General features: G+C 44.6%; 2 protein-coding genes and 1 long non-coding RNA gene across 6 annotated transcripts in view; 1 reads left to right on the top strand and 2 right to left on the bottom strand.

The window, feature by feature from the left end:
* Positions 1-6,428: 6,428 nt before the first annotated feature.
* On the bottom strand, positions 6,429-8,295 carry TCEAL1 (transcription elongation factor A like 1). 4 transcript variants are annotated; one of them, XM_028136050.2, is made up of 3 exons: positions 8,117-8,295; positions 7,617-7,666; positions 6,429-7,273 (listed from the first exon to the last, which is right to left on the bottom strand). In XM_028136050.2, exon 3 carries the CDS (start codon positions 7,259-7,261, stop codon positions 6,755-6,757), a length of 507 nt encoding a protein of 168 aa, XP_027991851.2. In that variant the 5' UTR covers positions 7,262-7,273; positions 7,617-7,666; positions 8,117-8,295; the 3' UTR covers positions 6,429-6,754. The 4 variants fall into 4 exon arrangements, with proteins under 4 accessions (XP_027991851.2, XP_054577491.1, XP_027991852.1 ...); XM_054721516.1 differs by lacking the exon at positions 7,617-7,666 and having other exon boundaries at positions 8,088-8,295; XM_028136051.2 differs by lacking the exon at positions 7,617-7,666.
* The window catches only part of LOC129150394 (uncharacterized), a 66,045-nt gene continuing 52,392 nt past the window's right edge, over positions 7,529-21,181 (top strand). Inside the window, exon 1 of the long non-coding RNA XR_008557145.1 lies at positions 7,529-7,688. This is a non-coding gene — a long non-coding RNA (uncharacterized LOC129150394). The remainder of the gene's footprint in view (positions 7,689-21,181) is intronic.
* The window catches only part of TCEAL4 (transcription elongation factor A like 4), a 57,447-nt gene continuing 45,367 nt past the window's right edge, over positions 9,102-21,181 (bottom strand). The window contains exon 3 of the transcript XR_008557065.1: positions 9,102-9,116. The gene's annotated coding sequence lies outside the window, so the exon portion shown is untranslated. The remainder of the gene's footprint in view (positions 9,117-21,181) is intronic.

The raw sequence follows: 21,181 nt of genomic DNA, 5'->3' as shown, positions 1-21,181 counted from the left end.
AGTTACTAAGAGTCTTGTAGGTACTGGGGCTACTTTATCTGTTCTTAACCCTACCCATCTAAGTTTTCCTCTCCCTTGGAGTAAAGCTTCTGTACAATAGTAGGGGCAGAAATAGAATATTGGGGACCAGCTGTAATTATAAGAAATATTAACCATGCTCTGTTAACCGACTGTTTTGTTCTGATTAAAGAAGGCTCATTCTAACCTGGCTAGGAGTCAGGGCTCTCATGCACTGTCTTCTAAGAGCCAGAGCATCCTGGTTAGCACAGGGCTCTCTCTCCAAGGTCCTAGACCCTAGATCAGTGATGGCAAACCTATGACACGCATGTCAGCACTGACACGCGTAGCCATTTCTGATGACACACGGCCGCTGAGGTTTATTAAATACAATTATATATAACAATTATGCACTTATGTTATTTAAACTATAAATATTGCAAAATAATGTTTTTTCCTCAAAGTGACACACTACCCGAGTTATGCTCAGTTTTTTGGCGAAGTTTGACATACCAAGCTCAAAAGGTTGCCCATCACTGCCCTAGATGCTTTCTGCTCTGGATTTGGCTGGGAAAGTGGGACCTAGGACCTCACCTGGAAACGCAGATTATCATGGAAAGATTAACAACCTTCTTGCAGAAAACAGAATCGCCAGCCCTTTGAAGACCCCCAACTCTTTGCATATTACTAAATCCTTGAAGGTTCCCAGCCCTTTGCATATCACTAGCCATTGAAGCCCCCCAGCCTTTGCAGGCCTGCAGCCCTTTGCAAATCTCCAGCCCAGCCCGTAATACCTGTAAACTGCCTATTTGGCATACCCCTTTGCCTAATTCCCCTTATAATCTTTGTCCTTCTGCCCCATATAAGCAGCTGGCTTATGGAGAGAGGCAGAGCAGACTTTTGTGGATGACCTGCTGCTCTCCCATACTGCTGGCAGTATTGGAATAAATGCTCATATATGATTTTTTAAGAAAGAATGAAAAGAAAAACCTTTCACAATCTCTTATCAAGAACAGACCAATGGTCCAGAAAACATTGTCCTTTTAACAGAGAAAAAGAAAGTTAAGTTTTAATTTTATATAAGTATACTATTGACATTAAAGCTTATGTTTAAAACCCTTATATTAATTTGTTCAATTTTAGCCAGTTTGACTAGGTAAGATTGTCTCTCGCATCAAGGGGCGTGGTTGTTATAATACTCATATTGGATGAATGTCATGTGCATAGAAAACAGACAAGAATAAATAAAATATATAAGATATAACTACAGGCTTGGCCGGTGTGGTTCAGTTGGTTGAGCATCATCTCGTGCACCTAAAGGTCACCGGTTTGATTCCCAGTCAGGGCACATACCCAGGTTTCAGGCTTGATCCCCATTTGGGGTGCATATGGGAGGCAACCTATTGATGTTTCTGCCTCTATCTTCCTCTCTCTCTAAAAATAAATAAAAAATATAAAAAAAACATAACTACAAATATACAGGGTGTCCCCAAAAATGTATATACACTTTGAATAATTATAAAGGCAGTGTTTATTAAAATACATTTAATTTTCAAAATGTAATAGAATTTATAGACATTGTATATACATTTTGGGGACACCCTATATATATGAATACATAAAGGTATTTGAATGTATAATAAAGTAATATACATATATACTATATAAAAGTACATTGATAGAGTATATAAAAGGAGATATTTATACACACAATATGACTACATGTATGTTAATATTTACAATTATTTTCTCCAGGTAAAGGAACTATAAGTAACTTATATCTTCTTTTATACTTTTCTACATTTGATGTTTTCTAGTAGAAACATATAATTTCCACAATCAGAGAAAAAGTGAAAATAACACCATCCAATTTAAACACCCATGCACACACAGACTTATTTTGACTTGAGACAAGAAAATAAACATCTAACTACTATATGTTGTTTCTTATATCATCTCACCCCTCACCCTAGGAAGAGGCCAGTGTGGGGCAGGGTGAGGCATTGCCCTCCATAATAACAAGTCTTCTCCCCACATTCACCTTCTGCCCCTTCCCTCTCTGTACTTTGTTAGCTGCGTTCAGCTCGCAGTTCTCGCTCTGGTCACCAGATGGCGCGCTGACCTCTATTTTCTAAATACTCTTCAAAGCCAGGCTGCGGGCTCAATTCCCAGTAGGGGGCGTGCAGGAGGCAGCCGATCAATGTTTCTCTCGTGGATGTTTCTCTCTTCCTCTCCCTTCCTTTCTCTCTCTAAAAAAATCAATGAAAACATATTTTTACAGGGTATTGTCTTGGTAAAAGGAAGGTTTAAAGAAAAAGTTGATTTTTATACATAGGTTTTGAATCAGTCCATTCAATACAATCCCACTTTACTTTGAAAAATATATATTCATATTAAAGGCTAGAAGGAAATACAATTAAATTCTTCATTCATTCATTTATTTCAATAAATATTCATTCATAGGGTGCTTACTATGTGCCAGGTATCCACAGTCTCAATCCATATTTCCAGGCTGATTTCTTTTCCAAACTCGATAATTAAATCTAACTATCTGGACAATAACTACCTGCTGACTGGACAATTCTATGTGGGTAAATATAATGTGAAAATTCACCCAAATGCACAAACCAACAAGGATATAATACTTAGCAAGTCTAAGTTAACTACGTATTTCCTAAACCCTGAAGAACTATAATCAAAATTGAAGGCAGTATGGTAGAGTGGGAAGGAGACAGAATTTTATTCAGACAAATCTGAGTTAGAACACAGGATTGGCCTCTTGTTAATCTGTATAAGCTTATTCCTCCTTTGTTAAGGTAATTGAGTTTCTATTAGTATTTCTGAATTGGAGAGAGAGGAATCTCTGGGTATTTTGCAAGGACCGGAAACCTGATCCCTCTCCACTGCCTCACCACAGGGCTCTCATGCACTGTCTTCTAAGAGCCAGGGCATTCTGGTTAGCACAGGGCTCTCTCTCCAAGGTCCTAGACCCTCAATGCTTTCTTCTCTGGATTTGGCCGGGCAAGTCACCTCTTGGACATGGGATGGAGATACAGCATTCTACATGGGCAGGGAGATGGTGAGGGAACCGAGAACCAGGCTCTGGATGCTGCTGATCCTCCACCATCAATGTCTTCAGAAGCATCTTCACACCAGTTCACAGCTTGACCACCTTGGCCCTAAGTCGTGGGCTGGACTTGCAGTGCATGGGGGTGTTCACACAGGTAGTGACACCCTTTTCCCCCTGAATTGAAGGACCACATGGTTTTGCAAGCTCCCTTTACCTGGGGTCTCCTGTGCCCCTGGGCCTGGGCTGATGCAGACATCACAAGCACTGCATCAGGCACACACACAGTTAAAGTCACCGCAGAACCATCCAAACAGGCTGGGACACATTCAAGGCCCTTCTTGGAATCTGAGCAAAGTGGATAGGGGAGTGATGAGAGAGGGCTGCTTCAGGCCCAAGTTACCTGGTCAAGCCCAGGTCAGACATTTTGCTCAAAAATGATCCCAAGCAATGTTCACAGTTAGAAATGGGGGCTTTATCTCCTCCCCTACAAAGTTATCCAAAAGAGAAACAGAGAAGGAGGGAAAGGCAAAGTGCTCTGCCTTCAGATGGGGCCAGCCATCGTCCTCCAGGTTAGTACTAGTATGTCCAGGACTGCCTGGCCATCAGCCTAGGAGGGTCTGGTGCCTGCTGCAGGCTGGAGCAGAGAAGCCAAAGCCAGACAACCTGGAGACGAGTGTGGGTGGGGTGAGTCCTTCTGATCCTCAGAGCACCAGGGCGATGGATTCATCCTGTCTGTCAAACTGCCACAGTGAGCCCCTGGACCCTCATCTCACTCCAGCCGGAATCCAGCCCCACCAGCATCCACCAGGCTGCCATAACCTTCAAGACTGCTCTGGAGACATGAAGACCCTCCCAAATGGCATCACACAGTGAAAAGAAATAAAAACAAAGTCAAGCCCAGCCGGGGTTCAGTGGTTGAGAGTTGACCTATGAACCAGGAAGTCAAGGTTTAATTCCCAGTCGGGGCACATGCCAGGGTTTCGGGCTCGATCCCCAGTGTGGGGCATATAGGAGGCAACCAATCAATGATACTCTCCCATCATTGATGTTTCTATCTCCCTCTCCTCCCTTCCTCTCTGAAATCAATAAAAATATATTAAAAATAAATAATAAAAATTAAAATGTGCTTGAACGAGACTTTCACCCTTTTAATTTTGATACAATCATCTGTATTTTCTTCTGTGTCATAGTTTATTAGTACTAAAGTCAGGAGTATATTGCCCAGCTGGTGTAGCTCAGTGGTTGAGCATCAACCCATGAACCAAAAGGTTATCAATTCAATTCTTGGTCAGGGAGTATGCCTGAGTTTCGGGCTCCATCCCTAGGAGGGGGCATTCAGGAGGCAGCCAATTGATGTTTCTCTCTTATTGATATTTCTATCTTTCCCTCTCTCTTCCCCTTCTCTCTATAAAAATCAATAAAAAAAACATTTAAAAAAAAAATCAGGAGTTGCCCTAACCGGTTTGGCTCAGTGGATAGAGCGTTGGCTTGCTGACTCAAGGGTCCCAGGTTTGATTCCAGTCAAGGGCATGTGCCTTGGTTGTGGGCACATACCCAGTGGGGAGTGTGCAGGAGGCGGCTGATCGATGTTTCTCTCTCATCGATGTTTCTAACACTCTATCCCTTTCCCTTCATCTCTGTAAAAAATCAATAAAATATATATTTTTAAAAATCAGGAGTATATTGTATACAGCAGTGGCTCTATGATTTGTGTGCTAATTTATAGAAAAGCAGATTTAGTGGGTCTGGGGTAGAGCCCAGGTCTCTGCATTTTTAATAAGGGAAACACTGATATATAAAATATATAACCAATTTTAATGTTAAATCTGGGAAAATAATCCCTCCACCCCACCATGATCCTTTTGGAACTGCAAAGTATACCTTCTGGAGAAGTTAACACTCACTGAAGCTTATTAGTCAAACAGAAATTAGGTTTCATGACTGAGTCATACTTTTTTTAAACATATTTTTATTGATTTCAGGGAGGGAGGGAGAGAGATAGAAACATCACCGATGAGAGAGAATCATTGATCGGCTTTCTCCTGCATGCCCCACACCAGGGATCGAGCCCACAACCGGGGCATGTGCCCTGACCGGGAATCAAACCCTGACCTTCCAGTTCATAGGCCCAGTGGATGCTCAACCACTGAGCCATGCCAGCCGGGCCCGAGTCATACTTTTAAAAAATTATTAACCACCATCTGTGTGTCTAGAATTAACATAATTAATAGAACAAAATCATAGGTTTTATAAAGGTAGTTTAACAGAGGAATCATAATATCTGACACACACACACACAAAAGTACTTTGTAAATGGGGTAGAAAGGAAAAGTCCAAGCTTGGGCCTTACTTTCCTCATTAGTGTAAACAAGTTGAGCAAGTCAGCTGAATTGATCAGGCAAGCCTGCCAGAAGAGAACTCAGCCTAAAGCAAGTATTAAGCACTTAAAACCAAAATCATTGGAGATTATTTGGGAAGGAGGTTCCAATTCCAAGTACACATCATTGTGTCTGGCTCACAAATTTGTTTCCTAGCCAGGACCCAATGAACTGATGGTTGAGTCCAATGAAGAAAAGGGAAGCTTTCAGAAAAAAAAAATAGAAAGGACTATTTTGCTAAGAGTTCTTTAAGACATTGACATTTAAGCAGCACTGGGATGGTATCCACCTGGGTAAGTATAATATTAAAGCTGGAGGAGGGGCATTCACTGAATATTTGTAGGAGACACAGTTCAGCTTTGGCTCAGCAGGGACTCCAGAGCGATCAGTGAGACTTGCATTCAGTGATGGGGGTCATGGAAGGAGCAGGACCCAAGAGAAGGGCAGTTGTGCCTAACAGACATGACAGTATCCAAGGAAAGCGAAAAGCAGGGCAGGAATAAAATGTGGAGTTCACCTGGAATCTCACAGGAATTGTGAATGCAAGTGAGCCCTCCTTCCTGGCTCGAGTTTGACATGCTTGCTCTAGGGGTTGGGGTCCTGAATGCTGCAGGTGGGGAAAAACCACACAGCTCACATGATTTTTACCTCATTTTGTTCCACAGCAGCCCTGTAAGTCAAGTATTACTCCTATTTAAGTGGGAAAAGATTGACCGTTAAACAAATACATATTTCTGCCTGAGATTCAGAAGAAACATGGGATTTACTTAATAGTTCTGACGAGTATTTATTAAGTGCTACATTGTCTTTATAAGGTGGTAAGTGTGTAAATTGCTTGACATTTCCCCCATTATATTGGGGTGTGGAATTTTTTGCAACACAAGTAAAATGTGTTCGTCCCTAAAAAAATGAGACGTTCCAACAAAGCAAAAATGAAAAACAAACACCTATTACCTTACCACAAAGACAGCCACTGTTAAGCCTTTGAAGTATATACTTTGTTTTACTTTGCATATTAATATATAAATATACATTTTTTACAAAAATGGGATACTACATATACTTTTTGAAAATTGCTTTTTTCACTTCACAATATATAATGTCCATCTGTCCATGCAAATGGATGAGACACATGATTGATAGGGAGACTTGCAGATGGGAGGGGAAGGAAGCCCAATTTTACACCAGTTACAAGCGAAACACCTTAAATAAAGCCATGCCAAAAAAAAAGTTAAAATTAGGAAGATGGCGAGAGGGATTCGAGTGGCAATACTGAAATTAGGCCAACCAGCATTAAAGGCCGGACGCATTAAATAGGATAAGGACGGTTCCGTCTGGCCTTCCAGTGCATGATCATCAATTTGTTTCGTACTCTTTTCATCTCTTCCATCTCCTCTGCTACCTGTATCATCTCCTCGTTGCTCAAATTTCGGCCGTGTATGTCCCCTTTAAACTGCGGGCGAGAGCGAGCCCGCCGCTCCTTAAAGCTCCCTTCTTCCAGCTTGTGTTTTCCCACCCCGCACGGAGGCTGCTCCATGGGCGGGCGCGCCTCGAACAGGTCCGGCCCAGAAAGGCGCTCCTCTGGGGGGCGCCCCTCGGACACCAGCAGCTCGGGAAGGAGCTCGGGAAGGAGCTCCTCAGGAAAGAACTCCTCCTCGGAGGACTGCTCTTCCGAAGACGGCTCCTCGGTCGAAAGCTCCTCCGGACCAGGCTCCTCCGGACGAGGCTCTTCGGGCGAGGGCTCTGCCTGAGGCGGCTCCTCGTCCGTCTTCGGCGCGCCCTGTGGCTGTGCAGTCGCCGGGCAGGGTCTGTCCATGCTGGGAACAGCCTTCATAAGCACAGTGATTCAGGGGAGACAAGAAAGGCAGTCGAGTCAGCGTATGTGGTGGCTGGACCAAAACCCCGGCCCTGGGTTCCAAAAGCTGCCTTTTCCTGATTCGGGGACCAGGTCCTCCCACCCACCCACCCAGGCCCAGAAGCCCTGACCTCCGGGACCCCGCCCAGGTCGCCCCCTCCTTCCCGAAAGCCCACCATTTTCCCAGCAGGCCTTGCCCGGGGCCTCTCCCGCGGCGGCAGGGGCGGGGCGGTAACGCCACCGCGACTCGGTTCCCACCCGCGGCCTTCCTCGCACCCCAGCGCGGTGCCCTGCCCACCCCTTCCCGGACCCGGACCTCTCCAGGCCGTTTGCTCCCAGGCGTTCTCTCCGCTGTGACCTGCAGACCTGCAGCCGGACGCCAGACAGGGTAGGGGGAAGGGAGTCGGGTAGGGAGGAAGGACTGACTGACACTCGCGCCCCTTTCTGGGCACCAGCCGCCAACCCCGCGCCAGCCGGCTCTGCTACCCCCTCAGCCAGGCACCCCCACCCCCTCCATGTCTCCCTTCGTCTCAAGCTTTGTCCTTCGTGCCCCCCACCCCCACCCTTCGGTGCTCATCATTTCTTTTCAGGCGGGATGTGGAAGCTAAGGATTATTTAGAAACTATATCTAAGTGTCTGTGGCTCCCTCCCAGGGTTGGTCCACTCACCTCCCCACCCCCAAAACCACCATTTTCTGCACCGAAGTGCGGGCGCGGGGCTGGCATAGGGAAAGACCTGGACTCTGCCATTCTGATCCCTAGGATTACTGGGCAGCACTGACACTCACACCGATTTCAGAGGACCGCGGGGACTTACTTCCTTCTGCTTTTCCCCTCGACCAAAGGGCAGACGGTGTCTGGACTGGCAAAAAGGACCAGGATGAGAGGGACTTGGGCAGACATAGGCTCCTGGTCACGTGAGGGCCTCGCGTCACCGCCGAGCTCAGATCCCCAGTTACCACTTTGACCCACGGCGGTGCTGCAGCAATCTGCCAATATTTCCAGATCCCCAATGCACTAGGCATCGTCACTCACCTCTCTTTGTTTATATTTGCCTTTTCCTGGCTACCAGGGACAGTCAGTATCCAGCCTTGGGGATTATTGCCTCTTCCCCTCAGCAGCTTCCCCTGATACCACCTCTCCCCCTTCCTCACGTCGTCAGTCACCAAGGCCCATTATTTCCCCTTCACTCCAGATCCTGCACTGAAATTTGACTATTTCTCCTTAATGAATCAATATCATATGCCACCTCTCCCAGTTTAAATCCACATCCATAACTCTGTCATGTCTATGTAGGCTCTGTCAACATGGTTTGCATCTCTTATCACTTTCAGGGGAGATAACCTTTCATTTTTCCATTACTTAAGAATTTTATTTTTTTGTGAGCCACCACACCTATATCACAAATAGAAGCTCTAGAGTCTAGTCTAATTTGGTAGTCATTCAGTTCTAGAACTCTAGAAAGAATTAAGTTTGTAAAGTATGTAATTCTAAAAAGACTGAATACTTTGAATTTCATAAATCAAAATATATATTTGTCCAAGTACAAATAGTCTGGAAACTTATCTGAAATGGGAGCATTTTTGGTGCAGAGTGTGACATCATATATATATATATTAGAGGCCCAATGCATGCAAGAGTAGGCCTTCCTTTCCCCAGCTTCCAGCACCGGCTTCCCTCCAGCAACCGGGACCCAGGCTTCCCTCTGGCCGCCGGCAGACACCCTGGACCCGGGCTTCCCTTGGGCAGGCACCCGCGACCTGGGCTTCCCTTGCAGCCCATCTTCGTCCAGAAGGTCTTCCGGAAGGACATCCAGTCTAATTAGCATATTGTGTTTTTATTATTTATATATATATATATATATATATATATATATATATATAGAGAGAGAGAGAGAGAGAGAGAGAGAGAGAGAGAGAGGAGGGAGAGAGTAATGTAAATAATATTAGTATACTAGTATACAGTATATACTATTCATAATATAAGTATATATATATATACTTATATTATGAATAGTATATAAGTATATATATATAGTATATAACCATATATATATATATATATATATATATATATATATATATACTATTCAGTCATTATTTTTCATAATAGAAGCAAGAGATTTTGCTGGGACTCAGATCCTTAACCAGCCATCTCTTGGTGTTGCTGGTTGAGGAAGTTTATATTAATTCACTAAATCAGCAAGTATTTGGGGCATGGGACTCCTAGACCCAAAAAGATAGATTCAGCACAGAGGACATTCATATTAAACTGTGCAGTAATTCTGTTGACCACACACTGATTAGTGGGATTAAAATCATGCTAACATAATTGCCATTACAAATCTGTATTTTGGGATCAAATTGGGTTTTATGATCTTCACCCTCATGCCTGCATCTCACCTACTCCCGTCAGCCTGGATGCTACTTTCTCATGCAGATGCCCTTTCTTCCAGAGAGCAGACTATACCTCTCTTCTCTGAATTTTATACTTTCAGGGTAGATGGTGATCAGATCTGTGAAGCTCTTGGGATTGCTTCTCTCAAATCCAGTGTAACCATCTAGTATGTTTCCAAACAAATTCATACGTGAAATTTTCCATTTTGTATATTTTTGTCCAACATTTAATTTATTCTGGGCTGAGATAGCAAAAAGACAGATATTAGTTCACCTTTATATATTTTCCATAACTGTTACTTTTTAAAGCCAAGTTGTACTGCACTATATTTCTTTTTTTTTTTTCCACCAAGGCTTGGTTTCATTATTTGTATGGTTTCTTTCCAAGAGGAGCCCCATTTCATTCATTTCTTCATTTCTATCATTTTTTCCTTACATCCTGTGATGGAGAACTCATTACCTTAAAAGACCCCCTATTGAAAGTTCAGGCAATTCTAATCATTCAGAATGGGTTTTTGATGTTGTTGTGCTGAAATCTTCTTCCCAATAGTTTACACACATTGATCTTGGTTCTACCCTCTGGAGGGTACAAGTATAAAATACAAAAGTGCCTTTTACCCTTGATAGCCTGACACACCAGAGTCAATGTTCTGGTTCTTTCCCCTTCCCATCTGTGAAGCAATCTACTTGACCTTTCTGTGACTCAACTTCCTCATCTTCAAACTTGGAGACATAATAGTTCCTACCTTATAGGATTGGTAAGAGGAACGAGTCAGTATATGTAAAGGGCCTGGAAGAGTACCTAGCACAGTGATGGGCAACCTTTTGAGCTTGGTGTGTCAAACTTCACCAAAAAACTGAGCATAACTCGGGTAGTGTGTCACTTTGAGGAAAAAACTAACTCCAAGACTCTAGTCGCAAATGTTTCATCCTCAGGAGCAGCAAATGTTTCATCCTCTGCATGCGGCCACGTGTCATCAGAAATAGCTACGCGTGTCAGTGCTGACACGTGTGTCATAGGTTCGCCATCACTGAGTCCTAGCATACAGAAAGCACTCTATAAGCATTAACTATGATAATAGTAATAATAATAGTATGACATAGTGCTAATAACACTAATTATCATTCTTTTATTATTAACATTAATTGATCACTTATATTGGGCATTCTAAGCACTTTCAATATGTTATCTCATTTAATCCTTAAACAGTTATGTTCTTATAAAAAACCTCCTCTCTTATTTCATCTCTTTCTGATGTGATACATCTTTTCAAAGTAACTCACCATCCTATATATTCCTGAATTTGTAAATTTCTCTGAAAATACTAAATATTCTGACTAGTGTAGAATGAAGTGATCTTATCACATCCTTCATTTTAGAATAGCCACTATATGTCTATACCTGCATCCTAAGATCATAGCAGATATTGTGGATTCCATATCACAGTTGAATCCAGTTGTGTGTATTTTTTTAAAGAACCAATTGCATCGCCCGGCTGGTGTGGCTCAGTGGTTGAGTGATGACCCATGAACCAGGAGGTCATGGTTCAATTTCCTGTCAGGGTACATGCCCAGGTTTCAGGCTTTGATCCCCAATAGGGGGTGTGCAGGAGGCAGCTGATCAATGATTCTCTCTAATCATCGATGTTTCTATCTCTCCCTTCCACTCTCTGAAATCAATAAAAATATGTTTTAAAAAATGCATTGCATAATTGATATAGAGACTTTTTTTATTTTACTGATTTGAAAAAGAGAGAGAGAAACATCAATTTGCCACCCATTGATGCATTCATTGGTTTATTCTTGTTTGTGCCCTGACTGAGGATCGAACCAGCAACCTTGGTGTAGCTGAACAATGCTCTAACCAACTGAACTACCTTGACAGGGTTACAGTTGAATCCAGTTTAAGTTGCAGTCAACTGAGACCCTCCCCCCAGATCTGTTTCATACATCCCTGTTAATATACTACTATAAGTCCATTTTAACCCATGTACAGAAGCTTCTGTTTTTCTGGGTTAAATGTTGTCTTGTCAGATTCTCTCCCTCATTCTTTGAATCCAGGTTCTGTTATTCAGTACATTAGCTACAAAATATTAATTTAAAGCGCACCAATCTCAGGAAAGATCTAGGGAGATCTCAGCAAAGAGCTCTGACTCCAAATAGAAAATTCCTTTTCCTGTTGAGCGTGGCAGCCAGGAGTGTGTGCCCGGCTGGGCCAGTTCCCTTCATTTCCTCTCTCAGTGTGACTTCTCAGGATAGGATTACTTTCTAGTGCTGCTAATAGAAGACACAGTTGCCCCTGGAAGCTCCCAAACCAGTATAAATTAATCCTTGATGAGAATTTGGTAAACATAGGGGGTGGGCAGACAAGGGAGGTAGGAGGTTTTGGAACTAGGAAAGGAGGAAGGAAGACAGTGTCTTGGTATTGGCTCTAAGTCTCTGCCTGACTGTAACTGATTTGGGGTTCCCTTGAGAGGAAGGGCTCTCAACAAGGAATAGGTGAAGGTGGTCCTACAATGGTGACAACCATTTGTTACAAAGGAATGTGATCGGCCCCTTGTCTGTGTGTGATCAGGGTGGGGGCTGTGAAATAATCCTTCTGATAGATTTGATTTGATACTGCTGATGTAAGGTCCTGTGACGATATGTGGCTGGGTTCACTATTGCTAGTGAGAGTTGAAGTCTAAGAAGCTCCATTTTACAGGTGAGAAAACTGAGGCTCTGGGATGTTACAGATTGTTCCCACAGAAACACAGATGATAGTAAGTAGCTAAGGTGGGATTTAAACCACAGCAGTATGACATGAGAAATTGAACCTCTAACCACTTTGTAAAACTGTTCCTGGGCAGTGGGCTCCAGACACCTTTATGTGCAGCTGGAGTGGGCAGCACAGGCCTTTTCATGTAACTGGAGCTGAAGGCTGGCAAGGCAGCCAGGGTGCAGGGGAAAGACAGTCAGCCCTGTCAGCGCTGCCATGACAACGGTCTCCAGGGGCGTGGCCATTTTATAAGGGATCTGAGGAAGCCCACAGGTTTCTAGTTCAGGGATTCCTGTACCCTGGTGAGGCTGCACTTCTGCAGCATGATCAGAGCCCTCCTCCCTCTGAGCCCCTCTACAGCACAGACTCCTTGGAGGTCTCGTTTCACTGTTCAGGGCCAGTCAGCCTGGAGTTGAGTTCTGCCCTCCAGCCCTGAAGTTCCCCCCGCTGCCACTGCTGCTGCCTCTGCATTCTTTCCTAATGACACCCATGGCAGTTCTTTGGTCTCAGGACTTGCTGCTGTGGACTACAGCAGGCCTTGTCCAGGCTGTGGCTCTCAGACTCTCCTCCCCCACCTCCACCCCAGGGGAAATAGTCAAGTGGGAAATGCAATGACTAGAGCCTTCTCTTTTCTGCTTCTGGCCTTATCCTACCAGGGCCTACACACACACCCTGTACATGCTCAGAGAAACAAGGAAGGGTCTTTGAGGAAAAGTGGGATAGCAACTCAGGCTGCTAGGAAATACTCAGGCCCGGGGAAGGCAGGGCCAATCTGGGTCAAAGGGAGGCAACACCAGGTTCTGGGCTGGGCAGGACTTGGGCTGTCACTTACTCGCTGGAGGGCTCTGGAGGCTGGGAGTCTTCTACCCCTCTCTGTGCTTCTATGTTCTTTCTAAATGGTAGAGGAAGGAGTTGTGGTAGAACAATGAATGAGATCCCCTCCAGCTTTAGGATGCTACAACTCCATGCTGTCTACCATGGTGAGGAGGGGCTTCTCATAGAAACACCATTAGGGCTGAGTGGGGACCTCTGCATTCTGTGGCTGCTGCTGCCTTTCCCAAGATCTAGAAGAGCTCAGAGCACAGAACTCATCATATGCTGGCCTTCTCCGCTGGGCTCTAACACACTCACAGCCTTAGTCTTAGCCTTTCAGAGACTCTCAAAAGGGCCTAGACACCAATCTGATGTCTGGATGACAGGTTGGGACAGAGGCAAGGGAGGTGACATAATTTACATGGCCTCGTGTAAAATGACAATGCAAGGCCTCTTGTTCAAAAGCCAAAAGAATAAAAAAATAAACTCTTTATTGTGGAATACTTTTTAAAATATATTTTTAATTGACTTCAGAGAGGAAGGGAGAGGGAGAGAAAGATAGAAACATCAATGATGAGAGAGAATCATTGATTTGCTGCCTTCTACATACATCCCAACTGGGGACTGAGCCCGCAACCCGAGTATGTACTCCAGGAATTGAACTGTGAATTCTTGGTTCATAGGTCGATGCTCAACCACTGAGCCACACCAGCCAGACTGGAATACTTTTTAAAAAACAAGAATATCGAAAAAGATCCAAGATGTCGGCGTAGGTAAACATTTTAACTGCTGCCGTCCACAATAATTTCATAACTACAACTAAGAGACAAAACGTTTATCACCCAGAACCACGGGAAAAGCTGGCTGACTGGAGGCTCTACAACTGGACAGAAAGAGAAAAGAGCATTCAGGGCACAAACGCTGAAAAACTGAGGTACGGGGGCATGCGCGGGATATGAGCTGGTGGTGGAGCACCGTTGGCCAGTTGGTGGAGGAGCCCGGTAGACAGCGGGCGTTGCTTTCTTTGGCCTGAAGAGAGACAAGCTCCCGATCTCTCTGAGATCCAGTTTCTGGGGAGAAACTGGGCTGTCTGCCATCGGGTTGGAAAGTGAGGTTGGCTTGCTTGCAGAGCTGTGTGCAAGAATAACCATTTGCTGTGCTGGGGCGTAAGACTCGGGGACACGGTCAAGACGGCTCACGGCCAGCCATTGCTGTTTGCCACGCCCTAGCCTAGTGACGCCCTGAGACTCCGCCCCGCACAATCTACAAACACACCCAAGCTCCAAGCAGCGGCTTTTGCATATGAATGGCCTTCTCTATTGCAGTTTAACCTAGTAAACTTGCAACCTGGTACTCGGGTCAGAAAGTGAGGGTGGCGTGCTTTCAGAGCTGCGTGCAAGAATAACTGTTTGCTGTGCCGAGGCACGAGACGTGGGGACGCGGTCGAGACAGCTCACTGCCAGCCTTCGCTGTTTGCCACGCCCTAGCCTAGTGACGCCCTGAGACTCCGCCCCGCACAATCTACAAACACACCCAAGCTCCAAGCAGTGGCTTTTGCATATGAATGGCCTTCTCTATTGCAGTGTAACCTAGTAAACTGGCAACCCGGTACAGACAGTGCCAAAGCCTCCAAGCTCCAAGCAGGGAGGAGAGGACTGTGGTTCTCACTGTAGCACCTGCAGGGCAGCCTCAGACAGTAGCTGACCTGCACCCCATTGGAGATTCAGAAACCAATGCACCTAGTGGTCAGTGTGAGACACCAGATTTCAACTCCTCACATTTATAAGTGACACATTCGGGAGGCAGACTCAGTGAGCACCAAAGCCCCACTGAAACAAGTCCTGCACCATAAGTGTGTCTCCAGCGCAGCAGTTCTCCCATTATAGACACAGCGGGTCCTCACAGCCAATTGGCCTGGAGGTCAATTCCTCCCAGTGTACCAACAGCAATCAAGACTTAACTACACCAAGACTTTGCACTCAGCCCACAAAGGGGTGTACTAAGAGCGACCACCTTGGGTGATTGGGGAAGCTGAGCTACTGGCCCCTATAGGTCACCTACCACACCAAGCCACTCCATCAACACAGGGAGGCAGCCAAAATGCGGAGACACAGAAGCATGTCACAAATGGGAGACATGGAGGAAAGTAAACTACTGGACGACACAGTGTTCAGAACCACATTTATAAGGTTACTCAAGAATCTTCTAAAAACCATTGAGAAACTTGAAGAGACCTCCGAGGAACTTAGTGAGACCTTCAAGGACCTTAATGAGAATGCCAAAAAAATGGAAAAGGACCAGTCAGAAATTAAGGATACACTGTCTGAAATAAAGAATATACAGAAACTCAACTGTAGATCAACGTACCCCAAGAGTCAAACCAAAGATCTGGAATATGAGGAATCAAAAAACACCCAACCAGAGAGGCTGAAAGAAAGATGAATCCAAAAGTGTGAGGTTAGCGTAAGGAGCCTCTGGGATGGCTTTAAGCATACGAACATCCGAATTTTTGGGGTGCCAGAAGAAGAGAGAGAGCAGGATATTGAAGGCCTATTGGAAGAAATAATGTCAGAAAACTTTCTCTACCTGGTGAAAGAAATAGACTTACAAGTCCAGGAAGCGCACAGAACCCCAAACAAGAGAATCCAAAGAGGACCACACCAAGACACATCATAATTAAAATGCCAAGGGCAAAAGACAAAGAGAGAATCTTGAAAGCAGCAAGAGAAAAACAGTTACCTACAAGGGAGTACCCATATGACTGTCAGCTGATTTCTCAACAGAAACTATGCAGGCCAGATGGGAGTGGCAAGAAATATTCAAAGTGATGAACAGCAAGAACCTACAACCAAGATTACTCTACCCAGCAAAGCTATCATTCAGAATTGAAGGCCAGACAAAGAGCTTCACAGACAAGAAAAAGCTAAAGGAGTTCATCACCACCAAACCAGGATTACATGAAATGCTGAAGGGTATTCTTTAAGAAGAGGAAGAAGAAGAAAAAAGTAAATGTAAAAATTATGAACAACAAAAAGACATCAAATACATACCTACCAACAAGTGAATCTAAAAATCAAGTGAATAAAAATTCTGAAGAACAGTATGGACTGGTGAATATAATAGAAGCAGGGACATAGAAAGGGAGTGGACTGACAATTCTCAGGGGGAAGGGGGTCTGAGGGGTGCGGGAAGAGATTGGACAAAAATTTTCCACCTATGGATGAAGACAGTGGCGGGAGGTAAGGGCATGGGGTGGGGTGGGGAATCAGGTGGAGGGGAAGTATGGGGGGAAAAAAAGAGGAACAACTCTAATAATCTGAACAATAAAGATTTATTATAAGACAAAAAAAGAACAAAAACAAGAATATCAAAAGTACTAGAATACAAGTATAAAGTTTTTCTTTCTCCCATTGTCTTTCAACTTTTCATGTTTTTTTTAAAAATAGACTTCATTTTGTTAGAACAGTTTTAGATTTACAGAGAAATTGAGAAGATACAATAAAGAATTCCCATATACTCCACACCCAGTAGCATCTTACAATAGTATGGTACATTTGTTATAATTAATGAACCAATATGAATATATTGTTATTAAAGTCTATACTTTATTCATATTTCCTTTGTTTTTACTTAATGCCCCTTTTTTCTTCTCCTGAGTCCTCTCCAGGATACCCTGTTGCTTTTAGTTGTCACATCTCCTTGGGCTCCTCTTGGCTGTGACAGTGTCTCAGACTTTCTCTGATTTTTTTTTTAATCCTCACCTGAGGATAGGTTTTTTAATTGATTTTGAGAGAGCAAAAGGGAAAGAAACATCGATGTGAGAGAAACATTGATCAGTTGCCTCCTGCACGCTCCGGGATCAAGGATCGAACCCACAACCTGGGTATGTTCTCTGACCAGGAATCAAACCCACAAACTTTTGGTGTATGGGACGATGCTCCAGCCAACTGAGCAACTCAGCTAGGGCTCAGACTTTTTCTGATTTTGATGACCTTTACAATTTTGAGTATACTAGGCAGGTATTTGTAGATTGCCCAACTATTAGGATTTGGCTGGTGTTTTTCTCTTGGTTAGACTAGTTTTATGGGTTTTGGGGAGGAAGATCACAGAGATAAAGTGCAATTTCATTGCATCATATCAAGGCTACATGCTATCAATATGATTTATGACCATTGATGTTGCCCTTGTCATGGTGCTATTTGTCATTTAATATTGTTCTAAGTAAAGAAAAATTAAAATGTTAAGTTATTAACATGAATTAAACAGTTCATATTGTACAATGCCAATTTTATTTTTTAAAATATTTTATTGATTACAGAGAGGAAGAGAGAGAGAGAGAGAGAGACATCAATGATGAGAGAGAATCATTGATCGGCTGCCTCCTGCACTCCCCCTACTGGGGATCAAGCCCACAACCCGGGCATGTGCCCTTGACCAGAATCGAACCCAGGACCCTTCAGTCCACAGGCTGATGCTCTGTTCACTGAGCCAAACCAGCTAGGGCTACAATGCCAATTTTAAATGCAAACATAAAAGTATCTGACTCATGAGGAATCACCAGAATTGCACAATTCATATTTCTGTAGCTCATACATGCATATTTACTTCTTACCAGAAAAGTGGAAATGCTGCACAAAATTAACTCAACTGTTTTTATTTCACTTCTTGATACATGCACATGTGCATATTCTACAGGACTGAAAGGAAAAGGAACTGTGGTTGCTCTATCTTTCCTGTTGTCATCATGAATTTCGTGCACCGGGCCTCTAGTCATAAAAGTCATAGGCTTACCATTTACATGTTTGAGTGTTGCCAAATTCCCCATACATCAAGAGTCCATTGGAATTTTGTGCTTATGGGGCATAGGGAATGCAGTATGCAAGTGAGGCAATGAGAATGGCAGACATACATACTGTGTTTCTTCTCTCCTGTCCTTTTGCAAATACCATGCTGTCTTGATTACTGCTACTTTATAGGAAGCTCAAAGTCAGGTATTATCAGTCCTCTGATATTGTTATTTTTAAAGATTGTTTTCACTGCCATAATTCCCATGGATTTCCTCACAGATTTTAGAATCAGCTTGTTGATTCTCACACAAAAAGCCAGCTGGGATCTTACTTGAAATTATATTCAATATACAGATTAATCTGGGGAGAATTGCTACTTTGACACTATTGAGTCTTCTGATATGTGAACATGGTATATTTTGCCATTTTTTTTAGGTCTTCCATAATTATTCTCAACAGTATATCATAGTCTTCATGTCATGCATAAAATTTATTCCAAATTACTTCATGCTTTTTAATGCCATTGCAAATGGTATTTAATTTTTTTCATTTTCTAATTATTTATATACACTGAGTGGCCAGATTATTATGATCTCTGAATGCATAATAATCTGGCCACTCAGTGTATATCCTATATAATAAAAGGCTAATATGCAAATTGTCCCCTCGACCAGGAGTTCGACCAGTAGGCAGGCCAGCCAACCGCCCATGTTCCCTCCCCCTGGCCAGGCTGGCCGGACCCCCACCCATGCACGAATTCATGCACCGGGCCTCTAATACACACACACACACACACTGAGTGGCCAGATTATTATGCGTTCAGAGATCATAATAATCTGGCCACTCAGTGTATATAATACATGTGTACATATTTGATATTTGTATATTGACTGTTAATCCTGAGACCATGCTAAATGCACTTATTAGTTCTAATAATATTTTATAAAAATATATTTTTAATTCCAGAGAGAGAGAGAGATAGAAATATCAATGATGAGAGAGAATCGTCAATCGGCTCCCTCCTGCATGCCCCCTACTGGGCATTGAGCCCACAACCCAGGCACATGCCCTGACTGGGAATGGAATCATGATCCCCTGGTTTATGGGTCGACGCTCAACTACTGAGAGACACTGGCCAGGCAGTTCTAATAACTTTTTATAGATTCTTAGGGCATTCTACACACTCAATGATATTCCTGTAAATAAAAAGTTTTACTTCTTGCCCTAGGTGGTTTAGCTCAATGGATAGGGCATCGGCCTGTGGACTAAAGGGTTGTGGGTTCGATTCTGGTCAAGGACACCCAGTCAGGCGCATGTGGGAGGCAACCAATCGATGCATCTCTCTCACATTGATGTTTCTCTCTCTCTGTGTGTCTCTCCCCCTCCATTCCACACTCTAAAAATCAATGGAAAAATATCCTCAGGTGAGTATTAACAACAAAAAAGTTTTACTTCTTTTCCCATCTATAGGCCTTTTCTTTCCTTGCCTATTGCACTAACTAGGATTTCCAGTACAATGTTGAATAGCAGTGGTGAGTGCAGGCATCCTTGCATTATTATAGGAAGAAAGCATTTAGTAGTCTTTCACTATCTATACTGATAAAAGGGTAATATGCTAATTAGGGAAGACATCTTCCGGATGTCCTTAGGGACATCCATCCAGACCAAGCCACAGCAGCTGCAAAGGCAGCCGGGTGGCTATGAAGGCCGAGGGCCAGTCCAGAGGTGCGGTCCCTTTTGCAGAGGCCTTGGGAGAAGGCCGGCATCTCAGTAGAAAGGAGAAGGGAGAAGGTGGCAGTTAGGCAGTTAGGGGAATAAGGCCAGGAGGGAGAGCAGTTAGGCAGTTAGGGGGATCAGACCAGGAGGGGAGAGCAGTTAGGGGGATCAGGCGAGAGAGGAGAGCAGTTAGGCAGTTAGGAGATAAGGCCAGGCAGGAGAGCAGTTAGGCAGTTAGGGGATCAGGCCAGGAGGGGAGAGCAGTTAGGCAGTTAGGGGATAAGGCCAGGAAGGAGAGCAGTTAGAGGTATCAGGCCAAGATGGGAGAGCAGTTAGGGGGATCAGGCCAGGATGGGAGAGCTGTTAGGGGGATCTGGCCAGGAGGGAGAGCAGTTAGGCAGTTAGGGGGATCAGGCCAGGAGGGAAGAGCAGTTAGGGGGATCAGGCGAGAGAGGAGAGCAGTTAGGCAGTTAGGGGATAAGGCCAGGCAGGAGAGCAGTTAGGCAGTTAGGGGATAAGGCCAGGAAGGAGAGCAGTTAGGCAGTTAGGGGATAAGGCCAGGAGGAAGAGCAGTTAGGCAGTTAGGGGATAAGGCCAGGAAGGAGAGCAGTTAGAGGTATCAGGCCAAGATGGGAGAGCAGTTAGGGGGATCAGGCCAGGATGGGAGAGCTGTTAGGGGGATCTGGCCAGGAGGGAGAGCAGTTAGCAGGATCAGGCCAGGAGGGGAGAGCAGTTAGGCAGTTAGGGGATCAGGCCAGGAAGGGAGAGCAGTTAGGCCTTTAGGGGGATCAGGCCAGGAGGGAAAGCAGTTAGGGGGATCAGGCCATGAGGGGAGAGCAGTTAGGGGGATGAGGTCATGAGAGGAGAGCTGTTAAGGGGATCAGGCCAGGAGGGGAGAGCAGTTAGGCAGTTTGGGGGATCAGGCCAGGACAGACTAGTCAGGGGGATCAGATCAGGAGGGGAGCACAGTTAGGGGGATCTGGCCTGGAGGAAAGAATAATTAGCGGGATAATGCCAGGAGGGGAGAGGAGTTAGGCAGTTAAGGGATGAGGCTGGAGGGGAGAGCAATTAGCAGGATAAGGCCAGGAGGGGAGAGCTGTTAGGGGGATCAGGCCAGGAGGGGAGAGCAATCAGGGGGATCAGGGTGCTGCTTGCATGGTGGGTGGGCCGCTCACACAGCTTCTGCTCCTCGGACGGGGGCGGGCCGCTAATAGGACTGCTTCTTTTTTGGATGGGGGCAGGCTGCTCATGCAGCTACTGCTCCGTGGATGGGGGCGGGCTGTTTACATGGCTGCTACTTATGTGGTCGTGATGCCCTTGGCTAAAGCATTGGTCTGGTCAGATGGGAGCGTGCTTCAGAACTCGCAGGAGCCTGTGACAAGATTGGCTGGAGACTCAGTGAGAGTGGGACC

This window comes from Eptesicus fuscus, chromosome 1 (genome assembly GCF_027574615.1).
Source record: "Eptesicus fuscus isolate TK198812 chromosome 1, DD_ASM_mEF_20220401, whole genome shotgun sequence".
Lineage (NCBI taxonomy): Eukaryota > Metazoa > Chordata > Mammalia > Chiroptera > Vespertilionidae > Eptesicus > Eptesicus fuscus.
This window is presented reverse-complemented; position numbering and strand designations above follow the sequence as displayed.